The sequence below is a fragment of the Mytilus edulis genome, chromosome 1 (assembly GCF_963676685.1).
Source record: "Mytilus edulis chromosome 1, xbMytEdul2.2, whole genome shotgun sequence".
Taxonomy (NCBI): Eukaryota; Metazoa; Mollusca; class Bivalvia; order Mytilida; family Mytilidae; genus Mytilus; species Mytilus edulis.
In genome coordinates, this window is record NC_092344.1 from 68421313 (window position 1) to 68449308 (window position 27996).

The 27996-nt window shown below is 32.5% G+C and overlaps 2 protein-coding genes across 2 annotated transcripts in view; both read left to right on the forward strand.

The window, feature by feature from the left end:
* The window catches only part of LOC139487853 (receptor-type tyrosine-protein phosphatase mu-like), a 317750-nt gene that overhangs the window by 200405 nt on the left and 89349 nt on the right, over window positions 1-27996 (forward strand). The window lies entirely within an intron of this gene.
* The window catches only part of LOC139487887 (receptor-type tyrosine-protein phosphatase kappa-like), a 149494-nt gene continuing 129612 nt past the window's right edge, over window positions 8115-27996 (forward strand). Inside the window, exons 1-5 of the mRNA XM_071273066.1 lie at window positions 8115-8169; window positions 14480-14552; window positions 15721-15930; window positions 26512-26715; window positions 27515-27715. Of these exons, the coding sequence (XP_071129167.1) occupies window positions 14480-14552; window positions 15721-15930; window positions 26512-26715; window positions 27515-27715 (688 nt within the window). The 5' untranslated portion in view covers window positions 8115-8169. The remainder of the gene's footprint in view (window positions 8170-14479; window positions 14553-15720; window positions 15931-26511; window positions 26716-27514; window positions 27716-27996) is intronic.

The following is a 27996-nucleotide window of genomic DNA, read 5'->3' on the forward strand; positions in this document are numbered from 1 at the left end:
CATTCCCAAGTTCTGTCTCTGCGATGTGGAACACAGAGAACATAACTGGGAACCAGTATGTAAACAAAATTAATTTTCTATGAATATTCAATTACTCCCCAAAAGAGGCGTGTTTTGAGAAACAGCTGTATTTACAAAGTGCAACCTACAGTAAGCAAAAGATATACCCCAAAAAAATAAACAGAGTTATTCCGTTGATTCCTTTGCCCGCATATACTTAATAGAAATCAGGTTTAAATAATGGAAACCAATTCTACTTCTGTGAAAACAAACATATATGCCCATGACGTTCCAGCACTAGATTCATATTGTCAGAAACAAAAACAAATAGAAAACTGCTGTTAACTTGATATCAATATAAATATCAAAACTACACATACTATATCATGTATTAGTATACACAACAGGGATGCTTCAGTTATATCTTACAAGTATCATTCAACGAATTTAAAAACAAAATTTAACTTTTTATGAGGCACAGGAATCTTGAAATCATTGGGTAATTACTTGGGTGTATTACTCGATTTATTTCACTTGACTGGGCGGAGTTTAACCAATTCGCTCACAATAAACCAGTCCATCTATCGATAGGTGTTTTAGGATAAACTCATCAATGAAGTCCAGTCATTGTAAATTCCTTTGATGATAGTGAAAGGTGATTAGAAATCAGTAATAATTATAACGGCAATCATTCTTATCACACACATCTTCAAATAGACTGTTCTTATTCAAATTAAAACATAAGCTCCGCCCGATCAGTTGAAATAACATTGGTAATAAATACCACTTAAAGTTTTAGGAATAACGTTTTTTAATTTTGTCTTTTTTAGATTTAAACAAAAATGTACTCCACTCATATAATTGTTTTCTCCAATAAAAAACAATGTTTGATATGACATTGCAAATTATTTCGTCCTTTTTGTTGCAGTAAGGGATGTACGATATTTTGCACCAGTCTTTAATCTATACACCCTTCAGCTAAGTCTCAAATTGAATGTATTGTAAGCTTCGGAGTTGAATGCTTTATACCCTTGATACCCTTGATTATACCAAGATTTCTAATGACTTGTTTATATTTTTCTACTCTTTTGTATTAGTCATTCTCCCTTAATGAACATTGACGCCATGTTTTACTTGAGGAGACGGATTGATGATATCAATTAATAAGTTCTTTTCTAATTTCATTGATATGCCATTTGTAATCACTGTATATGCCTGTTCCATATTGTATTTGTTTTATTGAATTGATCAATTTAAAAAATGTTTACACTATACTTTGAAACCTATTTTTGTTAAAGTAATGATGATTTTTTTTTCAGGATTAATAATTTATTATTATTTGCTGCTATGACTGCTTAATGTTTTTGTGTTAGCAACATTGACGTTTGAAAATTTATTTTCACTTTTGTACACATTTGTATCCTAAATTATTATGCATTTTCGTGTTGCTGAATATTATTTTTTATCTTGTCTTGTGCAAACTCGTCTATTCTTAATTCTTCTCATCTACATATATTATCAGTATCTAAATGTTCCGCCCGATTTAATTCTTCTCAATGCAATTTTATCATTATCCAAATGTTCCGCCCCTTTCGTATATGAAAGGTCGTCCCTTACAACATGTTATAGATATCCACATTTTACACAGACATAATAGTTATCAAAGGTACAAGGATTACAATTTAGTACGCCAGACGCGCGTTTCTTCTACAAAAGAATCATCAGTGACGCTCATATCAAAATATTTATAAAGCCAAACAAGTACAAAACAAGAAGAGAATTGATGATTCAAAATTTCAAACAGTTGTGCCAAATACGGCTATGGTAATCTATGCCTTGGATACGAAAATCCTTAGTTTTTCGTAAAGTTCAAAGTTTTGTAAACAGGAAATTTATAAAAATGACCACATTATTGATATTCATGTCAACACCGAAATGTTGACTACTGGGCTGGTGATACCCTCGGGGACGAAACGTCCATCAGCAGTGGCATCGACACAGTGATGTAAATAGTTATCAAAGGTTCCAAGATTATAATTTAGTACGCCAGACGCGCGTTTCTTCTACAAAAGACTCATTAGTGACGCTAATTTCAAAATATTTATAAAGCCAAACAAGTACAAAGTTGAAGAGCATTGAGGATCCAAAATTCCAAAAAAGTTGTGCCAAATACGGCTAAGGTAATCTATGCCTTTGAAGTATGGTTTTTGTTTATAGATATAAGAAGATGTGATATGAGAGACAATGAAACATCTTTCCATCCAAGTCATATTTTTTGTAGAAGACTTTAATAACAAATCTAAAAAGTGCAGCTCCAAACATGTTTAGAACTAATACAAAAAGCGGCATATTTTTTTTATAAAACAGGATCACCTATTGGCTTACTACTACATAAAGTTAGGTAGAGTAATTATATCTGTTCATTGTACACTGCCTCTTAAACCAAGTAATTAAATGTTCATAAGAAACAATACTCTTTACATGTTGCATGAAATCTCTTTGTAGCATTGAATTCAAATTAGCTGTGTTTGTGAGAGTTGTTGTTTCCCGTTTCATAACACAGGTAAAAATACTGAATAAGTAAGTATAATACCCTTGCATCCATTTCTGCTGACAGATAGTAAATTTCCTAGTTTCCATAGGTCACTCCTTCGTATAGCTCAATCTTTTGTTTTATAGTTGTGTTTTGTTTTCACATTTTTGTCAATATAATGGAATTTTATGCGATTCTCATAAAAGTGAGAGGTTTAGCTACAAGAAGCAATTAAACCCAGTTCAACCAATTTTCAACATTACACAAAGGCCTGTATCAATATTAAAAGAAGGTGTGGTATGAAATCCCATGAGACAACTCTCCACAAGGGATGAAATGAAACAGGAATTAACAGCTATATGTCACTGTGCGGCTTTCAACAATGAACAAATTTCATACTGCATAGTCGGCTATAAAAGCACATGAATAAGACAGTTTTTATCAATTTGTCATCTTTGCCAGCCAGCGGTTACGATTCGGTCCCCCCTCCCTTGTCAGATTATCCAACATTTGTTATTATAGTGGTGCACTATAAATCCGTAGATAAAAGTCACGCCTATTCCCACTTCATCATTGTTGACAAATGCAGCACTTGAACTCTGTTTAGTGTAGAAGTGTAAAAAGTATTGTGTCTAGTGTTTACAAATTTCATGTAGTAGGAGCATAAAATATATAATCGACATTCTAATATTTGCGCGGGAAACATACCCAGGAACTTCAATTAATTTATTATGAACTTTACAATTGTCACGAAATTTCTTTCTACTATTTGGTAGTAAGATCTGTTGCACAATCAGCACGTGGGCTTTGTTGATTTACATTTTCCACATTAACACATGAATATCTTAAAGGTGATTTTTGATCGGGTGCAGCCAGTTACAACTGCGACCAATAGAAATCATTACCTCGGGGTCGCGTCTCAAAAGTTCTATCTTAATCCGCATGATCCGCCAAAGAAGGAAAGGACTGATTGATTGATTGCTATTGTTAAAACCCCACTTTTATGCATGGTGGAGGTGTTTATTGGTGAAGGAGACCGGAGTGCACGGAGGGAACCACCAAACTTATATGGGAAAACTGACAATCCTAGTGAATTCAGATAAACGTCCAGTGCACCCGCACGAGTCGAAGTCGAACTCACAAACTCAGTGATGACTGGCTAGTGATTAGGTATTAGAATTAATTAGACCACTTGGCCACTGAGGTCAAGGAGGAGAGGAGTCGTCTGGATCTGTAAAGCTGTCAATGCGTTTGATGTGTATTGATGTTGCCATTTAATTAGGGGTTTTCAGTTTTGAAGTTTCGTATTATGTCGGTTGTTGTTTTACTTTTTGTATACTGTTGTTTGTCTTTTTGACATTTTTTATTTTTGCAAAAGTTTGGTCAGGTTTTTTTTTCAGATAATGTTTTTTATGGGGGGATTTCCCTTTATCCCACAATTTGTATCTGAAAAAGAATGTATTGATAAGAAATATGACAGATGTTTTCCATTTGTTCAGTTGGTTGATATATATTGTAACGTGGTTTTCCATGTCACACTTTTAGTTTACCTTGGAATTTGTTGAAATTGTAATTTTACAACACATCATTACATAATCATAAAGTCATACTATTACAAAACACTCCTTTACATACACATCTTTCTTTTAAGAATTGAATGCTTCTTTTTGTAACTTCATTGGGGTGTAAAAGCGTTGACCGAAGTACGTTTTGTATGAAGCGCGGAAACGCTTCACTCTATAAATGTGCGAACGGTCAACGCTTTTACAACCTATTAAGTTACAAAAGGAAGCATTCAATACTTATAATTACATTTTTTTTAGCTATGATCATGAAAACATGAAAATCACCTGTGCACTTTATTGTGGGACTACGTGTAATCATGAATGATAAGTTTTATTGAGTAATGCAATTGCTTAAGGAATAACACGTGATGTACAGTTAGCCATTCAAAATAAAGTATTATAATGAAACATACTTCTAATGTTATTATTTAGAAATAAAACACATTGAATCGTTTACCACTATACACAGTATATTGAATGTAACTGTTATAAAAACGAATATAGCCAAACCAATTTCTAAGTCAAAAATTGAAATAAAAGGTATAAATCCATGAGCAAGTAACATATCGACTTTTAATTTTTGTCCTATTAACGCTTTTTCGTAAATCCTGTATATACATATCTATTATAATTTAAGATAATACACCGAATCGGAAATTCAATTAGTAAAAAATCGTCGTTAAAGGGCCATAACTCTTATAACGTGTCATCTGATGTTTAAACATAATTATATAATTTCTGTTGTTCTTGTGTTATATAATTGCACATAATAGATATAGTATACACGGTTTAGCTTATAGAGTAGGTGCACATCATATAAGGATATTTGCATATCATTTTAGTTAATTTGCACATTGTATACATGGTATAAGGATATTTGCATAATATAAAATGATATTTGCACTTCATATAGTGTCAGCAGGACACTATATACGGTTTTAAACCAGTCATATAATGCGTGCGATAACAAAATGATAAGTCGTTTATTTCAGAGTAGTGAAACCGAGTTCAATGACTAAATGCGGCAAATCTGTTATAGATAATGCATATTTTAAGGTTTTTCTTGTCGAAGAACACACCGGAGGGAGGTCTTTCTTTGAACAATCCTGACACCCCGAGGTGTGTTCTACGACAAGAAAAACCTTAAAATATGCATTATCTGACTTGAGTATCATATTTTACCGACAACACTAAAGTGGAATATTCCTTTCTAATGCGTTCAGGTTTTAATACGCCCTGCAGCTGGGAAATAAAACTCACTAAATAATTTAGATATAAACCTTAAATTTTTATCCATACACAATAAAAATATTACTGTAACTGCATGAAGTAAGACACAAATGTATTGTTACCATCAAATAACGGTGTATGACAAATACAAGACACATTGTAAGTAATTTATTGTACCACTTAGCTTATGGAAAAGGGGGAGGGGTATGTTTTTTTTTCTTCTATTTGTTATTTTATTTTTATCGCAGAAAAGTGGTTATTGTTTTAACAATTTTACTTGAATCGAATGAAAAATTCAGAAAGATTGCCTTTTGAATAGCAATACATTTTATTAAAAGATAATCAGGATATAATTATATACCCTCCGCACCCGCCCCTTTCGTGAGTTACGTTAATGTTATTCAATAGAATATAAGATTATCTTATAAGTTGATCATTTGATAGAGTAAAATGTATACATAAATTTAAAAAAGTTAAGAACTGACACAAAGACGAATATAAATACATGTAGGTCACAGTATGATTTCCTATTCAGTGTGTATCGTTCTGAACATGCATGAGATACTTGCCACTGGACGTTAAACAAGCAACCAAAAATCAATCAACCTATTCAGTTCGACTCAATAAGATTTTCAAAATCTTACACACCAATATGTTTAATCTTGATTTATTTTATGAAATTCTACATTTAAAATCATCTGACATATATGACAATGTTTCTTTATTGTAGGGATAAATTAACAAAACTTAACGTTATTTGTTTCTAAAATTTAAATGCGGGACTACAATGACGATTTCCTTTACACCTATCATCGATTGAACTTTAAAAAATAAATTTCCAAATCGGCAACAATAAACTATTAAACGAATAAAGGTTTGAGGTAAATCATATACCCTCACGACACTTACCAAAGAGGAAATCCTGGATAATCATAGGTCTGTTCTATGTTCCTTTGGAATTTCAACCAAAGATGAAGAACTGGATCTTCCATCACTGTATTGGATACCTAAACTACATAAGTGTCCTTACAAACAACGGTATATTGCTGGGTCTTCCAAGTGCTCCACGAAACCTCTTTCTAAATTATTAACATCTATTTTATCAGCAATCAAAGACGGGCTTTAAAGTTATTGTGAAACTGCCTATTCTAGAGGTGGCGTGAATCAGATGTGGATACTTAAAAATTCAAAAGATCTTTTAGAGTACATACAATCTAACTCTCTTTCATCTTGTAACAGTATTAAAACATTTGACTTTTCTACCCTGTACACAAGTATTCCACATTCCAAACTAAAAGACAAATTGAAAGAGTTGATATTACTTTGCTTCATAAAAAAGAATGGCCAACGTAGATACAAGTATCTTGTCTTATGGAGGGATAAATCCTACTTTGTAAAGAATCACTCTGATTCAAACAAAAAATTCTCTGAAACTGATATTATCAAAATGCTTGATTTCATGATTGACAACATATTTGTTACGTTCGGAGGACGTGTTTTTCAACAGACTGTCGGCATTCCAATGGGAACAAACTGTGCCCCTCTACTCGCCGACTTGTTTCTTTATTATTATGAGGCTGACTTCATGCAGGAACTTAGAAAGAAAGATAAGAAGTTAGCAATATCCTTTAACTCTACTTTCCGCTATATAGATGATGTTCTTTCACTAAACAATTCAAAATTTGGTGATTATGTGGAACGCATCTATCCAATCGAACTAGAGATAAAGGTTACTACAGATACAGTTAAGTCGGCTTCATATCTTGACTTACATCTAGAAATTGACAATGAGGGTCGGTTGAAAACAAAACTTTACGACAAAAGAGATGATTTCAGCTTTCCAATTGTGAACTTTCCATTTCTAAGTAGCAACATTCAAGCAGCACCTGCATACGGGGTATATATCTCCCAATTGATACGATATTCCCGTGCTTGCATTTCCTATCATGATTTTCTTGATAGAGGTTTGCTGCTCACAAGGAAGCTATCAAACCAAGAGTTCCAAATGGTGAAGTTGAAATCATCCCTTCGTAAATTTTACGGACGCCATCACGAGTTGGTTGACCGTTATGGAATAACCGTTTCACAAATGATATCGGATATGTTCCTTACGTCGTAACTACAATCCCCTTCCCTTTCATGAATATGACCTACCGAATTAGACTATTTACCGGATTTGTAATCACTTAAGCAACACGACGGGTGCCACATGTGGAGCAGGATCTGCTTACCCTTCCGGAGCACCTGAGATCACCCCTAGTTTTTGGTGGGGTTCGTGTTGTTTATCTTTAGTTTTCTATGTTGTGTCGTGTGTACTATTGTTTTTCTGTTTGTCTTTTTTTATTTTTAGCCATGGCGTTGTCAGTTTGTTTTAGATTTATGAGTTTGACTGTCCCTTTGGTATCTTTCGTCCCTCTTTTTTTTGCATGTTTATTAAGGAAAATAATGACCTCACACAAGTCATTATTTTATGCCTTTGAGCATATTTCATTGAAACATGGTATCGTCCGGGTTGATTCTGAAAAAGAATGACCTGTCGTTCTGAAAGAAAATAACTCCATATAGGTATATAATTAACAATATTTCTTCATGAAACATACACGGATCATTAGTTTTGCTGAATAACGCAAGAAAAAGGTGGACATGTTTGATCTTTTAATAATATTTTTAAAACACATTGACATTAATCTTAAACTTTTAGATACCGTTATATAAAATGTTTATGCCTGACTGCTCTCTATATCGCGACATCCAACACGGGTATATATATAAATAACAATATGTCTTGTACTTCCTGGTTAGCAGTGAAAATAACAAAAGGTTGTTCTGCTGGCAATTAAGGTATGTCTATTTTACTTTAGTCCATGTTATGATGAAAGTATAAAATATCTACCCTTCAACATGTATTGATGTATTAATGTTGGTATCAATAAGCAACAGGGTAACATGTGTGTACTTAATTTGCAAAAATATAGAACGCTAAACTCACAAATACCTTGATATCAATCTTCTGTAATTTTCATTTTTTTTTTATCGATGGAGTATTTTTGTTTAAAAGTAAATCTGGCGTGTGTACCCTAAGCCTTACATGGAATCTTGTTAACTGTTTGAACTTAGATTATTGAAAAATACAACAAACTTATTTAACCATGACTTTTTAAAACAATATTATATTTGAAATTATTTAGATTTCATTACATTACATACCAGTAGAAGTCTGAAATTGCCTATATCTGTACTCGACTGTACTGATTTTTACTCGACTAGTCTGAACTGGTCTGAAATTTTCTTGATAATTCTCGACTATAGTATGAACTTAAACGTAAACATTTTATACTGGCTGAACCTTGCTCGACCTTGTCTGAACCATACTCGACCTAGCTTTCATTGTTAATTTTTCGTAAAGGAGTAGGTCCAGTAAGACCCCTTTTTGGCCCCCAAATATAGCAGTTTTACAAAATTGTTAAAATGTTAACTTTGGTTATTAATTGGAAAGCAGAATGCTTCTGCAACATAAATATTGGCTTTTTTCTACAATACAATGCACATGTATTGAGTACTAGCATCATTAAGTCATGCTAAATTACTGAAATCTTCATAATTTTAACAATTTTGGTTGAATGTTAGACGGTTTCCGTCTTAAATGAAACTGGCCGCATTTGTGTTCATTCTAAATATTGAAATGTAAGTTGTATTTGATGATAATAAATGACACATATAAAGGTTGAGGATGAACACAGATGCGGCCACTTTTATTTCTGACAAAAACCATCTGAAAAGTGGCATTTTTTAGTATATGTATTTGATAGATTTTGCATATATAAACATGAATCGGGCGTTTTTAAAGACAAAATTAGCTAAAATCTTTCACATAAACTAATTGAACCAACTGAAATAGACACTTAAGCGTTTAAAAAGTGTCCGAATCTTTCGTCAGATGAACCTGAAATTTGAGGCCAAAATCGGCCCTTTTCGGACCTACTCCTTTTAAAATCTTTACTGACACAACAGTATCATGGCTAACAAAAAGATATACAAAACGTAATAGCGTTTCAATATTGTTGAGCTAGTGATCAAATCATTAAAACCAAACCACATTGTATGTTATTCAACTGCATTCATACGTGTTCGTTCTGAACGGTATTTGCTATTAATGTTTATTCAGTCTACGCGGTTCAAAGTTAGCTTTGAAACAGTTTATTGTTCTGTAGCTTCAGAGTGGCGATACATGATCCAAACAAACCGTTCGAGTTCAGTCTATTTCATATAAAGCAAACGATATTCGACTTTTCATCTTGAGCGTTCCACAAAATCTACGAATTCATGAATTATGCGATTCAAATAAGACTGATACGGTTATTTAAAATTTAAAGCGAGGGTAGTAGGTATGCCGTTCATGTGGCTGTTCCTTTTCTAATCCTGTTAGTAACAGCTAAAACATTTCAATCCTTTCTTATTTTGATTTAAATAATTTTTCGTAGGCTACGGTCAACTCCACAGTTGACATTTAGTTTCATAATTAAGGGGCCGCCATGTTGACTTTCTGAAATCAGTCAGTGTGAAAATAATGAATTAAACAACACCTACCTCAAAACTTAATTTTAAGGCATCATTATCCGAATTTCGACGGTTCACGTATCGTAAAAACATTCAGTTTTAGCGTTTTCATTTGTATGACTTAATGTTTTGATTAGCAGACTTTTACTAATTTTGTTTAAGTATCGGAGATTTCTGCGAGCTCCCATGTATTATCTTTTATTTGTTAAGCATAACCATTAAATCGGCATAGCGTTTGTACAAAAATATACGATTTGAGTAGATTTACGCGAGAGGTACATGCATACTGTAACATCCATTATTATATCTTGGTCTGCACTTAGTATAGATATATCGGGATTTTAATCACGGTTTGGTTTACAAAGCGAAAAACGCACGAAATAAAATTCAGATTTGTAACTGTGGTTGATCGATGGAGATGTTACAAAAACAATTTAAAAATTCACAAATGCGTCTAATTTTTTTTTAAATAACAATGCATTTCGCTGAATTATACATAACGTATAATGATCTTGCCTATGTTATCAGGTTTTTTGTTTTCAAATACTGACACAGTTTAACTTTAGTTTTGATTGTACAACTTATTAATACAAAATCAAAGACAATTGGCCATACTTATTGTACTGTGATGCTCACTAACAAAAATCGTTGTCGTCATTGTGTGCCATCCGACACGCAATGTTTAAATATGTCCTATTAATCAAAGTTTTTTTGACAATATGTAGGCGATTTGACATTGATATGTTTTACCGGTGACGAGCAGATATTTTCTCTGGGTCATATTGTAGATAGTTACTCACGTTTGTGATATCGTAAACCATAATAGCTCATGTGATTTTTTGAATAAAAATTCAGAGTTTGAAACACACGAACCAATTTATGTTTTTGAATGTATTTTCTATTTGATATTTGCAAAGAAGTTGAGTTAAGATTATATGTTCTTTCTTGTTATTTATATAATATTACTACAAGATTGATCGTTTATATAAATATACAGTGTTAATGTCCATTGTTTAACGCAAGCGTACATTTTAGATGAATAAATACGGTTCCTTATTTGTGCATTGGGATTAAAAATTCCTATGTTTTGTTTACAAATCTGTCTTGTATTGTTCTGGTCGTACTATTTCAAATATTCAATTTCATGACTGTATCATGTTTTCATCAGTTTACTATAGTACTATCACATGGTTAGGTTAGAAATTAATGGTAAACCCTAGTTCTTAGTGTTTTAATGCCTAATCTTACATGTACCGTTTTAATTTATTGACCTAACTGCACGACTCGATTTTCAATTAACATTATGATAATCGTTGCAATGAATCATGCTCAAACTTTTGTGAAAGACAGTTTTAACTTTGCAGTGTTGTGAGAGTTTATGTTCTATGTTGAAGGAAATTGTAGTGACCTGCAATACAAGTACCGTTCAATTGAGTTTAGTTACAATGTATATGTGTTGTGTTTCTGTCTCTTACCTAGGTTTTCTGTATTTGGCATGTGTAGTGCAGCATGACATACGACATTGTAACGTGTACTATGATGAACTTTTGTGCAGGACTGCTGTGTGTATTTTTTACATAGAACTCTTGACCAGACTATGACTTTTTGGCTCTTAACATATGCAAGTTGGGTGTGCCATCTTGATACAGTGTGTTGCTTTGTATATTACCTTGACCTCAACATATAATTTTCAATTGACCTTGTTTCTGAATATGTGGCATGTAGAGGAATTGTCATAGGATGGTGAGTCTAGTGGCACGAGAAACTTCATGTAAGCTTGACCTTTGCCCTCAATGTACAACTTGTATATTTTGTTTGAATATAATGAATTGTCTGATTGGCACTCATACCACATCTTCTTATATCTATATTAGATTACAGATATATTTGTTAGTATTGTATACCTGGATGACCCTTTCCTCAAAATCTGACTCTTGACAAGACTATAACTTTTGACTCTTGACCTATGCATATTGGGTGTGTCTCTTAGTAGGATTACCTTGACATCCAGTCATGAGTCTCTGGTTTTGTTAGGCTTTTTTGTTTTTAATTGTAAGTTAATTTTTTATGTTCTGGAGTATGAACTAGTATACATCTTGTTAATGGGTTATCTTAAGCCCGCCTCCGAGCGAGAATTTTTCTCGCTTTGTTGAACACCCATGTGTGGCCTTCGACAACTTTCTGCTCTATTGTCATGTTACTGTCTTTTTTACACATTCCACATTTCCATTCTCAATTTTCAAGAATGTTAAGTTCAAATGAAAACTAAATCCTTTAATTTCCGTGAAAAAAATAGAGAGAACATTTACTGCTTCAGTAGAACCATGTGCTGCCAGTTGTGATAGATAATGCAAACTGTTTCAATCATTTTACCTTAGATTTTATTTCATAGACATGTAGGTATGGATAGTCTGTTTTTACATCTGAAACATGCACACAGAAGGTATACACATATCAATAAACTGAACTCAGTGCAAAGCACCTTTAAAGTACACTTAGATAGAGAGTTCAATCTAATAAAACACTTTGTTATACTGATCACATGTACTTGAAACATCACTGTCTGTTACCAAACTGCACCGATATCCTGAATGACATATGCAAGTTAATTCTTTTAAAAGTAGAATTCAATGGATGTAAATGAGCTGTTCACTGAAATAGATATAGAATATGTCTATTTGCCACAGATGACCCTGCTTGTGAAAAAAAACCATGAGTAAACTTCCACATACTGATGCAGGATTCACGTAAATTTGACCGTTTTGTGACCATAAGCATTTTGTATAAGTTTCAAAACATTTGGTGAGGCATACTAAAGTTAAATAACGCAAACAACAGATTAAGAATTTTTCCTATCTTAAGGCCCCAAGTTTACATTTGTATCATTGGTACTCGTACCTCATCTTCTTACATCTTATAACTCATGAACAGTGACGCCAACCAATATCGAACTTGATAGAGCTGTGTTATGGGGTAATAAGCATTGCATATAACGTTTATAACATTTGATTGAGTCAAACTTATTTAAGAGAACGGAAACGAAAAAATCAGCATTTTCTATGTTTTTAAAGGGACATGACTACTCATTTAATTCTCGTTTAATTTGTTTAAAATAGTCATTTCGGTGCCTTTTATAGCTGACTATGCGGTGTGGACTTTAGTCATTGTTGAAGGCCGTATGGTGACCTATAGCTATTAATTTCTGTGTCATCTGGTATCTGGATGGAGAGTTCTCATTGGCACACATGCCACATTAGGTGGAGGGTGGGGATTCCGCTAACAAGTTCAAACCCGTCTTTTTCTGTATGTATGTGCCTGTCCCAAGTCAGGAGCCTGTAACTAAAGTTTGGAAAACGGAACACATTTTTTGGGACGTTCAGGACGGACGGACTAGGGGGCGCCAACACAGACGTTCTGACTTCTCATCCCACTAGCACTGTCATTAACACACACACACAGTTTTATTATATAAATATTCAATCTGTATTTTGATTTCTTTATTTTTGGCCGAATGGTTATATGCATGCCCTTCACACGGAGTATTAAATTTGACAAATTTATTGTACTTACATATTTTTGTAATATTTTATAGTTTACAAACTCAAATTGATCATCACTTTCTTTTGCATTTGTATTTTAATATTCTGTTTTGAACAAAACGTTTTGTTTCATATACTTCACATGCATTTCTATAAAATCTGGCATTATTACAAAGCCCATTAAATAAAATTCAGTCGAACTTGAAAATAAATGTGCAATCATATATATATATGCAAGTCGTTAACTGGTCAAGTGGCTAGATGCACATATATCGTTGGCCAATTGAACAACATATGCTAGTTGGTTGGTTTTAAAACTTTTAGAAAAATTTACGGAAATAAGGGATGAGTAAGGAAAATAAATGAAAAAGAGCGACTGAATTAAACATGTTAAATAAAAGGATGTTCAATATACTGTATATTTCAGTTAATTCTTAAAAACCTATAAGATGCTTGTTTCTTAATCAAAACAATTAAATTGAGAACATAAATACCTTGCAGCTTCTTTTACCGTCGATGCTGAAACGTTTAATGTCATAAAAGAATTTTAGCGTCTTTGACCTACTTTATCTTTTTATTCTGATACTTGCAATTATCTTCTCCAAGTTCAACGGGAACATTATAATGATCTAGAATAGAACCAAGATGGAAGCAAGAAGTTGGGTTGCTATAACCAAACAACCCGGATGTTGAACCAGTTACCATGGTTTCGAACCATAGAACCCGGATAGAACCAAGGTTCAGAACCAAAAAACCCAGATGGAACCAATGTTTACGGAACCAGAATGCCCCGAATAGAACCTAATTCCATTCGAAATTCTCATGACTTTTTATACCTTCAACATATTTTCCAAATCATTTATTTATTTAGTATATCTATATATAATTATATATAATATGATAAAAACTACAAAGCCGTCAGTATATCTAATTACCACCGTTTAAGGCAGAATGTCTTTTAATAGTTGACAACAATATTTTATTATGTTCAGCATTTAACAAATGCCAATCTTTAAATATAATTAATGATAATGAATAACATATGTTTGTTGCAGATGATATCGAGGTTACAACCACATATATTATTGATCATCATAACGATTGTTTTTGTTACAATAAAAGCGCAAAGTAAGTATTTTTTAAAATGATATCAGTATTGGCAAAATATTTCATGCTCGGATTTTAATTAAGATACCTTTTTTTATTTTTTACTAAATAGTAGTTTACAATGATGACAATTCGTGGATTTGTAGTTTGATGAATACTTACACTGCATGCAGTGCTGATGGTCCCAAATTTGATACTAACTGGGTGTGTCGAGAATTTCAAAACGAATGAAGGGTGGTTTTTACTGTCATCATCATCATCATCATCATCATCATCATCATCATCATCATCATCATCATCATCATCATCATCATCATCATCATCATCATCATCATCATCATCATCATCATCATCATCATCATCATCATCATCATCATCATCATCATCATCATCATCATCATCATCATTTTTAAAAAAAGATATCAGTTTTGGCAAAATATTTCATGCTCGGGTTTCAATTAAGATACCTTTTTTTTTACTAAATAATAGTTTACAATGATGATAATGCGTGGATTTGTAGTTTGATGAATACTTATACTGCATGCAGTGCTGATGGTCCCAAATTTGATACTAACTGGGTGTGTCGAGAATTTCAAAACGAATGAAGGGTGGTTTTTACTGTCCCACACAAAGCTCGAATCTGCAGACCGAAGTTTAAACTAGAATTACTACTTTTGAGGACTCGAATGGTCAATGCAGCCCCCGACTTTGACCAGGAGATCAATCTTCAGATGTAATGTTTCATCGGTTTTCGCCGAGATGACGGTTGGTATGTCCGATTACTTCGGCTATCTCTACCATAATGGCAAATTTTCCGGTGTCCTGATCCTACTTTGAGTTGAGTTTGTGATTGTCCCTCGGGATATACATGGATAACAGGGTTCCGTCGCAGCTCTCAAGAGGTGCTTAAAATATCGGAGATATCTACCAGTAACTACCAAAATATGCTGACATTCATGAAGGGAATAACTGACCTATTGAAAATTCAATCGTTCTGAAATTCACGACACACCCATCATCATCGTCATCGTCGTCGTCGTCGTCGTCGTCGTCTTCGTCATCGTCGTCATCGTCATCGTCATCGTCATCGTCATCGTCATCGTTAGTGTCATCATCATCATCATCATCATCATGTTATAAACATAAATAAGTATTAAAAATAACAATGATAATTTTTTTGTTGTTGCAGAAAATCTTCGTGGAATGGCTGATCAACAATCAACGCTGATAGATTCGTTAGGTATTCATTCGGCAAACTTGGCAATAGAAGGACCAGCAAATAATAACTGGGAAGATGGATGCTCATCTACAGAACCAAATCAGCCGGGAGCATGGTGGCGTCTAACTCTTCCACAAGTTGCTTTTATTACAAATGTGGTGATTTACTATCGTGGTGACAGTAAGTTCAGTCACTGATTAAATGAATAATTACTTGGGGAAAAAGAAATCGACAATGACAAATGTAACTTACTGTTTTATTATGTGTCTTTCAATCAAAGTTTCTATGAAACAACAGTCCTACATATCTCGATGAACCCATCTAATGGGACCGTTCTTTGTAAATAAGATTTTATTATTTCACTTTTTATACACATGATTCTACAGATTTTCGCTAACCATGTTATTTTTGAATTCCAATGGGAACCAATCGTGTCCCTCTTCTTGCCGACTTGTTGCTTTACTATTTTGATGCTGACTTCATATTGGAACTTCTTAGGAAAAATGGTAAGATGTTAGCAATATTCTTTAGCTTTACGTACCGTTATATAGATAATGTTCTCTCCCTAAATATTACAAAATTAAGTGACTATGTTGAACAAATCTATCCCATCTAACTAAATATAAAGTATACAACAGATACAGTTACGGCTGCCTCATATCTTGACTTACATCTCGAGATTGACAATGAGGATCGGTTGAAAAGAAAACTTCGACAAAAGAGATGATTTCAGTTTCCCAATTGTGAACTTTATATTTCTATGTAGCAACATTCTAGCAGCGCCTGCATACGGAGTATATATCTCCCTATTAATACGATATTCCCGGGCTGAATGTTTCCTATCACGATTTCTTTGATAAAGGATTGCTGCTCACAAGGATGCTATTAAACCAAGAGTTCCAAATGGAGACGCTGAAATCATCCCTTCGTAAATTTTACAGACACGAGTTGGTTGATCATTCTGGAATTATCGTTTCACAGGTGATATCGGATATGTTAATTATGTCGTGACTACAATACTCACCTTTTCACGAATGTTACCTACCGAAAAAGACTATTTACCGGATTTGTAATACCATAATCAATAAGACGGATGCCACATGTGGAGCAGGATCTACTTACCCTTCCGGAGCATCGACCCCATTTTTTGGTAGGGTTCGTGTTACTTAGTCTTTAGAATTGTATGTTGCGTCCTCTGAACTATTGTCTGTCTGTTTGTCTTACTTTTTAGTCATGGCGTTGTCAGTTTATTTTCAAAATATGAGTTTGACTATATCTCTGGTATCTTTCGTCACTGTTTTATGGTCATTTATAAGATCACGTATATACATACAATTCATGACAATATCAATATCAATTGCTATTGTATTTTTTGTATTCTTGTCTTTCACTTTTGCTAGTGCGTTTTGTCTATATGCCTTTTTGTGCTTCTTTGTTAGATTTTGCAAATTACATAATTAGAAATAATTCCACATTGAGAAAATGGCCTGTTTTCAGATAATACTTTGAAATGCTTAAACAAAATTGATTGGAATTAGTTAGTATCAGTATTACTAGTCATTACTTAAACTTATTTACATATCAAAATACAATGTATTTCAAATTATTATTTTTTGTTTTTAATATAATTTTTATAATATCAAATGAATGTAAACATGACTTAGTTTTACTAAAATTAATAATTAACAATTGATTATAAATGTACAAAATTGTATAATTCACTATTTATTATAAAAGTACAAAATTGTATAATATTTCCTATATTTTTAATAAGTGGTTTTTGATTTGAGACTGAAAAAATATCTAGCCAATCAGAATTAAGGTTGCACTTGACTTTGGTTATCTATTTTTGAAAATTGGCTTGAACTCATTCAGATTTGAATTTGAACAAACGTTATTTGACTTTGTTAAAATATTCACACAAGTTACATGCATGAAAGGAAAGGAGAACCTTACAAAAAGACACTTTGTTAGTATTCATGTTTCTGGCTACTTTTTGTGTTCTAATTCAATTAAATGAAAATGTAGCACAAAGAGTTGCTGGGGAGGTAGCCCATGTTAACTTACAAAAAATAAGAAGAGAAAGGGATTATAACAAAGGATATAGTATATGATAATTCTTTAAAAAGGTATGTTACTTTTTCAAATTATATGCATTTATAATAAAACAATGTAGAATTTTTATTTTAATCTGTAAATATTTATAAATGTATATAATTTATATGTAAAAGAATTACTCAAAACCTACAAATAAATTTAGTTTCAAGTAATAGTATTTCCAGAAAGTACTTGCATTAAGTGAAAGAAATACTCAATAAATATTAAAAGAATTACTAACTTTTATCAATACAAATACTTAATGTGTATTAAAAGAATTACTTACTTTTATTAATACAAACACTTAATGTGTATAAAAAGAATTACTTACTTTTCTTAAAAGAGTTAATTACTATTTTTAAAAGAGTTAATTACTATTTTTAAAGAATTACCATGATTACTTACTTTTATTAAAAGAATTACTTACTTTTATTAAAAGAATTACTTACTTTTATTAAAAGAATTACTTACTTTTATTAAAAGAATTACTTACTTTTATTAAAAGAATTACTTACTATTATTAAAAAAAAAGGCTTAACACTTTCACTACTGAATTTATTTTTTCGGCGGGTTTCTGTGGCCGAGGCAAATTTGAACGCTCAGATTTTCCAGCCTGAATTAATTTCGTGATCGGTGCTTCAAGAAAAGTTGCAACTTGAAAAACGTGCCGCCACTCGAAAACGACGGCACAGATTGCAAACAAAACTGAAACGGAAGTTGAATAGATTGCTATGTTAAATATTTTCCATGTCTTATCAAATTGAAACGAAAAATAAAGTCTTTATGATGTTTGAAAGTTTGATTTTGTTACCTTGTTTGCCCAATGTTGCCAAAATCTCGATACTGAATACGTGTAAAATGCATTTAAAACATATAATATTCGGCAAATCGCCATTACCGAGTCTGCTCATTTATCTTATCAATCGTTTTGGTTATTCAAGCATCGTTTATGGCAAGTTCGAAGCTTTTTATCTTTCATTATTGACCGTTTTGACTTTCCGTTTCCGACCGCCATTTGTACTGAAAGACAACTCTGTCAATTGAAGAAAGACTACTCTTTTTCAATGTACAATAATATATGGAACCACAGATACGTTGTTAATTCAAAACACTGTTAAATTTGATAAGAGCCATTATCAAACAAATTAGATATGAAATTTATGATTCATACTCCAATGTATAAATGTCACTATTTTGTTTTAGAAACTCTGCAAAAAAAAAAAAGACAAAAAAACTTGCAAAAACAACCAAACTTTTCAATGCAAAAATAAATGCTTTGCAAAAAACAAACCCTTTCTAAACTCAGTTTCAGGAAAGACAAATTATAGTATGCCTTGTTTCAATCAGCTCTTGCAACTTATTTTTAGAAAAATAGAGCAGAATAGCTGGTCCGGAATATCAGTTATTACTATACTATTAAATATAGAAATAAATTGTCAGAATCACCATTATGTACAAGAACATTTGTAGTTGACTTTTTTTTCAGGCAAAGGTAACTTTCAACTTTCTCTACTACCAATTGTAATTCCCGTATATGTTACAGCTTTATTCATGGATTTACTATTTGTATTTCCAGTTTTAAAATCACTGAGTTTTTAAATTCATTTTAGTTACAAATTTCATTGGAATTTTATGATGAAACTTCAAGTTATATTGTTTACAAGTCTAAATTAAAAACAACGTTCAAACCTATAATTGTGTTCTTTCACTAAGAAAATGAAGTTCTACATTCATTTATTGTGTACACACATAACAGGTATTCTCAATTCTTGATCATTCAGTGCAGGTTTTTTTACCATATCAAGTTACAAAACTCTAACGTAGAAACTGATAAATATTTAAGCAAATTCCTTCTTTTTATCAGTACATGTATAACTAAAGTCTTCAAAATAATTTATAAAATTTTCAACAATAAGATTTAAACGAACAAGAACAAAAAACAACCAACATTCAGTGACTCACCTATGAATTGTGTGCCATTCACTCAAGGATCATTCCTTTGTAATTCTCTTGCTTTTCCTCACATTTGTTACATCAATTGTCATGATTGTTCAGTTAATTAAAGGTCAATTTCAAAAAAAGTTTAAAAGTAATAACGCAAATCCATGAATAAAACTGGAACAATACACGGTATTGAACAAAGAACACAAAGTCAGTCTAACAGTAATTCTTCTCTGTATGGTAAATTGTGAAGCATTGAGGCATACAGAGATGTTTGCCACATACTGAACACCCATATTTAGTTTGTCTCATATTGTCTTGCTTGCCATTCTTTTGTCTCATATAACAGACATGACACCTGCCTTTACTATTTAAAGTTGTAGGCATGTGCCTTTGAATTAATTTCTGGTCAGGGGCAAGTAATGGCCTTCTTCTCCGTACCCCGGCAGAATATCCATTGATCAATCCTTTTATTAGCACACAAGAAAACAGAAGGAATGTGAGGTTGGATGAATGGCTTGGACTTAATGTAAATAATCTGTAGGCATTAAATTTAACCATCTCAAGTAGACTAAAAATACTTTTTTGGCCATTTTAAGGTTTTCTGGTGATAAAAATGATACTAAATGTATTGATCTGCTTTGTCAACACCACCCATATTTGAAGTGTAGTCAACAATAGCAGATGGGCAATTCAACTCCTGTCTTGCAAATTGGCCGTCAACATTTACTACACGAGTAACTTGACCAATACTTTCATTGTGTATAGTTGACAAAACTGATACATTGTTTTTGTCCTTCCAAGACACCGCTAACAAAGCACCTTTTTGCCTGAATTGATGGTCTCCACGAGTTACAATATTAACTGGCTTTTTACACATGATATCTTTTGGCAGACCTGCCCTAGTGTTACGGACTGTACCACATGCAGCTGTGTCATAATTCTCCCACAACTCTAAATAAAGGTTAGGCGATGTAAACAAATTATCGGTGTAAACATGATACCCCTGATCTGCAATATTTGCACCTTCTAAACAATTCTTTACTACCGAAGAACCCAGACTGCCCTCTGTTCTAACTGTTCTGCTCGGATACACATCTATATATTGTATATATATGTAGCTGTTGGCAGATTCTGCCAGCATCCACATCTTTACGCCCCATTTATGTGGTTTACTTGGTATGTATTGTTTCAATAGTGTTCTCCCTTTGAAAGGTACCATACACTCGTCAATGGTGACATTTCTTTTTGGTATATATTTCAAACCAAATTTATTATTTAAATGGTTAACTACAGGTTTAATTTTATACAAAGGATCATAATTTGGTTCACCTTGTCTAGGTTCATTTGCAACGTTGGAGAAATGAAGGTACCACAATATTTGGGTGTATCTGTCTCTGGTCATTGTTGATGAAAATATTGGGGTGACCATAATTGGATCAGTTGACCAATATAACTTTGTGAAAGGTTTGCGATTGATTCCCATTTGGTAGGTAAGACCAAGAAATGCTTTTATTTCTGGTAAAGTTGGGATGCTCCAAGGCATTTTGTTATCAATTGGCCTGTGCTGAATGTTATAGTTGGCATTACTATCTGTTTTGTTTATAATAAACTCAAGAAAATGATCATCCATGTAGAGTTGCCAAAAAACTAAGACTTTCTTTTCAGCACCCATGACGCGACTTGGCCCAGTATTGCCATGAGGGGATAACAAAATGTGGAAGACCCCTTTCAAAAATATCAAACCCAGAGTGCCATCTATCACCACCATCTCCTCTCTCATCAATATGCACCTCCTGCTCCCCTTCATCCTCATTTTCAGACTCATTTAAATCCCCATCACTGTCATCCCCTATCCCCTGTTTACTCAAAATAAGTCTCAACCTTTCCTCAGCGGCCACGACCTCTTGTTTGGCATTAATTACATCTGTTTCGCTAAAACCTTCAAAGTCGCCGTCAGATTCGTCTGACGACATTTTTAGACTGCAATAGTAGCAGACGAACTTTTACTTCCTTAATTAATTTCGTGCATTTTCCCGTACATTCCAAACCCAATTATCTTTCCCCCTCGAAATCGGTGACAAAAAAATAAAACTACATGCAAGTCTTACTTGTCTTGAGCCTACTTGTGGGAAAAAGAGCTTACCAATGATCGCTTTCATAATTTATAAATATATATTGAAATATTTAATATTATTATATATCTAACACTACCTATGAAATGTGAAGGGCTTCATTAAAACAGCGAAAACAGCCGTACTTCCACTGCTTGTTATCGAAAGGAGCCATTTTGAATCCTCACATGACCCCAAAACGTGTTTCCGGTTCTAATTTTAGAAAATAAAAATTTTCCGATTTGATTTATTTACCTTTCACGATGTTATTAATGCTGTTGAAGAACTGAAATATGACCCTCAGATATCGTAGATTTTAATTGAAGCATTGATTTCAACTGTTAAGAACGGCAAATAGCGTAAAATTGCGGCTTTTAATTGGACAATATTTATGTATCCTCAAAGATACATCCGCCCTGCGCATTGTGTATCCTCAAGGATACACCGCATTGTCTATCCTCAAGGATACACTCGCCGCAAAAGGGTTAATGTGTATAAAATGAATTACTTACTATAATAAAAAGAATTACTTAGTATATAATAAAAAGAATTACTTAGTATATAATAAAAAGAATTACTTAGTATATAATAAAAAGAATTACCTAATAGTATATAAGAATGAAATTACTTAAGCAGGTTAAGTATTAATTAAAAGAATTACTTAAGATACATTGAAAAATTACTTAAGATACATTGAAAAATTACTTGAATTTAATTGCTAGGTAATTACATTGTACTTAAAATTAATTGATAGCAATTACTCATTTTTTGACAAACATTTTTACTTGTTTTTTTTTGTTTTTTTTGTTTTTTTTAAGCGTAAAATGATATTATCTTTATTTTATATTTACTGTAACAATTTACTAAGTTTACAGCTTGTAACTTAGTATCCCGCATGTTAGTTTACCTAATAGTTTATGGAACACTATTTGGTAAGATATAACTTATTCATAATATTAGTATCTGTAGTACAATTGATTTCACAATTATATAAAATAAATACTGTGAATACACATACAGATCTTTGTTTAATAATTTCTTTCCTTTTTTTATACATAACTTTTCCGGAATCTTATCCGTTATCGATTTTATCAAATGATCTGTATTCCATTGAAAGAAATTGGGCATAGTTAGTGTTGGTTCAGCAAGTATGTGCGTTATCGTATTATCGATTGTGTCTAAATATTCTTATATAAACAGGATTTAACTTATTCTATAAAATTTGGTAAGTATGCAATTTTTGTTTAAGTTTCTACTGATCTATTGTATGTCGTCGTGTATATGTATTACACAAGTTAAGTCATTCATTTTAGCGTGCACAATTCACAATTTGTCTACACTAGAATACATTATTAAATAATCATGATTATACATGTTTATCTTTTTTTTTCCTATAATGTTTATGAATAAAACAGCAATATGTACCATGTCGTTACTTATGCATGGTTGAACATTTTTACAATCATATCTGTAACACATGCCGACATGCATGATTAAACCTGTGAATAAACATGACCATACATGGCTTGTAAACAATTAACAATTGTGTTTACAAATTACAATGTTTTGTACTTTTTAGAAATAATGTTTCAAACATTTAAATTGATTTAATTCTGATTTTTTTTTTAAATCTTCAATGAATCTATTTATTTTTAGAATTGTCTTACTATTATTTTTGTTATTAGAATTGTTCATTTCAATAATATCTGAAATTTCTTTTTGGAAAATTTTCAAAATGTTTATTTTTTTTGTTTTCTTTTCTGAGACATAATATGCTTTATATAATGAAAAGGATATTATTGTTAGTATGTATTGTTTTTTTTTGTTGTTTTTTTTCTTAATTTTAGTAAATTAAATACTTGTTTTAAGTAAATTCAAGTAATTTAATTTTTTGAGTGTGGGAATCTAACAAGTTGGATGTAGAAAATGCATAACCTTCGATTGTTCTTTAATAAAAAGCTACGGACGGAGAACATATCAATCAATTAGTTCAGAACTTTTCGTGTCTGCCCTTTCATTATGTGACTCAAGAAAAAATTCCAAAACATGTGTAACAATTGTATCTAAAAGAGAAAATTGAGTGCACCTTTTAATGTTAGGGCGTATGTGAGTTGAATATGTTGTCTTGAAAACGTATAAAGCAAGAGTATTTGATACATCATTTCGCTTGAGATTCTTACAATTTTATATATCAAAGCTACAGGTTGACTTTATAACATAACACAATCACAGTACTAAAAGATGAAATATATGGGTCAAGTGAAATACCTTTCTGATGAATCACTAAAACAGAGTAGTTTTTTTTTTTTTACTAAAAGTACTTGACGACAGTCTTTGAAGTTGGATGTTGAAAATGCATATCTTCGAAAAAAAATCATTGTTTGTGTGTGATAATAAGGGTTTATGGTCTTCAACCACTTGAAAATTTTTAGTCTGTCCTGTTTCACGAAATATTTAATTAGATTTTTTTTTAAATGTTTATGAATTTTCGAAAATTCCACCTGACAACCGATCAGACAATAATTTAAGTAAAATCAATTCATGATCAGACAGGAACATTAACTGATGCTCATTAGCTAGTAGATACATTTGGCTTTAAAATGGTGCTTTGTGGATACATTTATCGGTTTTCAAGAGATAATTTGCAGCGTGTCTTCCCTACAATGGCTTCCATTTCTACGATTGTAAAAATGAACTGGCGTAATGGGGAGTTAATTTTGACGAAGTAGAATCTTGACTGTATGAAGGTGCTGCTAGATTGTTGCTACATAGAAATGGAAAGTTCACAATTGGGAAAGTACATTCATCTCTTTTGTTTAAAGTTTTGTTTTCAACTGACCCTCATTGTCAATTTCTAGATGTAAGTCAAGACATGAGGCAGATTAAATGTCTTTGTTTTATCTTTTATCATGTTTATCCCTAGTTTAAAGGGATAGTTTCGTTCATCAAATTTTTAATTATTTATTGAGAGAACACCATCTTTATAGCGAAAAGTAAAGTTAAAGGATATTGCTAACTTCAATATATTTATCTTCCTAAGAAATTTTAATTTGAAATCAGCCTCATAAGTATAACGAAACACGTCGAAAAGAAGAGGGCACAATTAGTTCCCATGTGAATGCCGATACGTATTGAAAAACACGTCCTCCAAACGTAATAGTTATGTTGTCAAGCATATTTTTAATGCCAGATTGAATCAGAGCGATTTTTTACAAAATAGGATGCATATCTACCTAAGACTAGATACTTGTATCTACGTTAGCTATTCTGTTTTTTTTTAAACAAAACAATACCAATTTGAACGCTACTTCTAGAATAGACTGTATCACAATAACTTTGAAGCCCAGCTTTGATGCTGATAAAACTGATGTTCATAATTTAGAAAGGTGTTTCATAGAGCTCTTGGAAGACTAAGCAATATGCTGTTATGTGTTAGGACACTTATGTAGTTTAGATATCCAATACAGTGATGGCAGATTCAGTTCTTCATCTTTGGTTGCAATTCAAAAAGAACATAGAATAGACCTATGATTATACAGGATTTCCTCTTTAGTACGCGTCGTTCGGGTATATGTTGTCAATACCTCATTCATTTATTAAGCAGTTTATGTAATGTGATTTGCACACACATACGATGATGTTTGGGGCTTTATCTGCGGGTACAACAACACATTTGTCATGAAGGTAGGACAATGTTTTGGATCTTTAAAGATTGACGTAACATGGGTATTGATAGACAAAGTCAGTTTCTTAATTCTGATTTGTATCAATATCCTCACATTAGGAAACAGTATCGACCTCTTCTTTCTCGCGTTTAACCAATTGCCTGGTATAATCCTCGACTGAATCCATCAGTTTTTTGAAGTTGTGTTTCCAATTGATGGATTTAGGCGCACGTTATGTAATCTTGAATTCATAAACTTACTATCTAATTGTCAAAAAATATTTTGCATAAATCTACTATGTGAAATGTTCTGCGAATTTACAAAATTTATCATACGAAGATCTTTTACTCGGGTCAACTACGTACCCATGACAGTGAACGTATTTGTGCGGCTTTTGTCTTACCTGAATATTTTTTTTTATTTCAAAAGAATTCATTCTTAAGATAATGTTTGCCAGTTTGTTCGAATTCTTTCCCATAAAAACGCGTCGCCGTCAAAACTATGATCCGATTCCCGTCTATGGTTCGATTCCCGTCTTAGATGAAAATTTCAGGAACTGAATTTTCGGCTCTCCCTTGACACCATTGGCAAGGATGGTCCTGAGGAAACGATAATAGTCCGTCGGAAGGGGACGATAAATGGCTGACCCGTGTTAGAAGAGAGCCATATCTCTTGCACGTTAAAGCCACCCTTGTAGATTTCGAAAAAAGCTTTTCCTTCACCTATTCACATATTGTCAAACTGAAAAATGTGACCTATCACAACTCCTTTCCCCCTTCCCGAGATAAAAGTATTCCCCGTATCGATTGGAGGGTTTATAAAATATAATTATACCACCATCATACATGTCTTAGGCAATTTCTATTACCATGTTTGTGTCACTGCATGCTTAAATATGAAGCTTTTTATGATCACATTTGTTTGCTTTCATTGTTTTTTTACAGCGCGAGACCAAATGAATGATTTCCGTTTGTACGTTAGTAATGCCACTACTATAGGTGGACCGGGTGAAACTTTATGCTACACAGATCTAAATATACCTGGCTTACCAAACACTACACAAGACATTGACTGTTATTTTCTGGCAAAATCGATTTTCTATTTTAACAGATATAAATCTGTTGAGTTGTGTTATGTCGCAGTAAACGGTAAGAATGTTTAGATAAACATGATACTTTGGCAAGTATATGTTGCTTGTATACATGGTGAAATGTATGATAATACAGTTTCAAACAAATTTCTACGGAAATTATATTTCACTGAATATTGTTTTTGTGTTTGAATTACAACAAATATTTGTGACAAGCACGAATCTGTAAAAAATCTAGTTTTATCTCAATTTATTGTTGAATTCAGTATGAAGTATGATGGCCTTTAAATTAAAAAGATTATTTCTGTGATGGTGAAAAGTCTACTTTCGAAAGACACAAAAGATAAATAGTAAAACGCATCATCTTATAATATATATATATAAAATTGAAAAAAAAAATGAAAATGGAAATGGGGAATGTGCAAAAGAGACAACAAACCTATCAAATAGCAGACAACAGATGAAGACAAAGACTACACCTGGAGTAGTTTTTACACATTCATGAGACGAAAGAACATTAATTACCTTATTCTGCTGAACAATTTTTAGTAAGGTGTATTTTATTTTCCAATTTTTTTTTATACATGTTTTCAAATTCACTTATACTCTTGTGTATTCAAACTTTTATCAGAGAACACGTTTTTTACTGGATTTATTGGTGACGCATTAACCCAAACAAAATAAGATAGAACATCGACTATATAATCTTACATGTATTAAAGTAATATAGAACGTTGCAAGTAAATTGGAGAATATGCATACAGACAGTATGAACAAAGGAAATTCTTGGTTCAGTAGAAGGTTTCCAATGTGTGTAATATTCATCATTGCAAGGACATGCTTTTATGACATTTTAGGATGCTCGAAAGGTACATGGGGAATCAACTGTACAACGGATTGTCCAGTTGAATGTATAGATAGTCACTGCTTTCCTGAAAATGGCTCATGTGTTTGGGGTTGTGATGAACTGGGGTGTTTCCATGGAAAATGTGATGCCAAAAAAGATGTGTGTACGAAGGGATGTGTACCGGGACAAGGTGGTAGATACTGTACTTTCTGTAGGTAGAATGTATCACACACATGTCCAATTAATTGATAGACTTTTTATTTGTCAAAAAATGTATTGAAAAATATGTCAGATATATTTCACTGCCTTAAAGGTTCTGTTGGGATGTCGACCGAGTTTGCATGTAGAGAGGTACGCAATTCGGGTCTAATGCTGCAAAAAGGATGGTTTAGATCGAATAGGGATGGGTTGAGCTCTCATGTTCAGCGTAGAACTGCTCTAACATTGCTTGATATTTATGTAGGAAATAAAAGTCAGGATAAGAAAACTTTG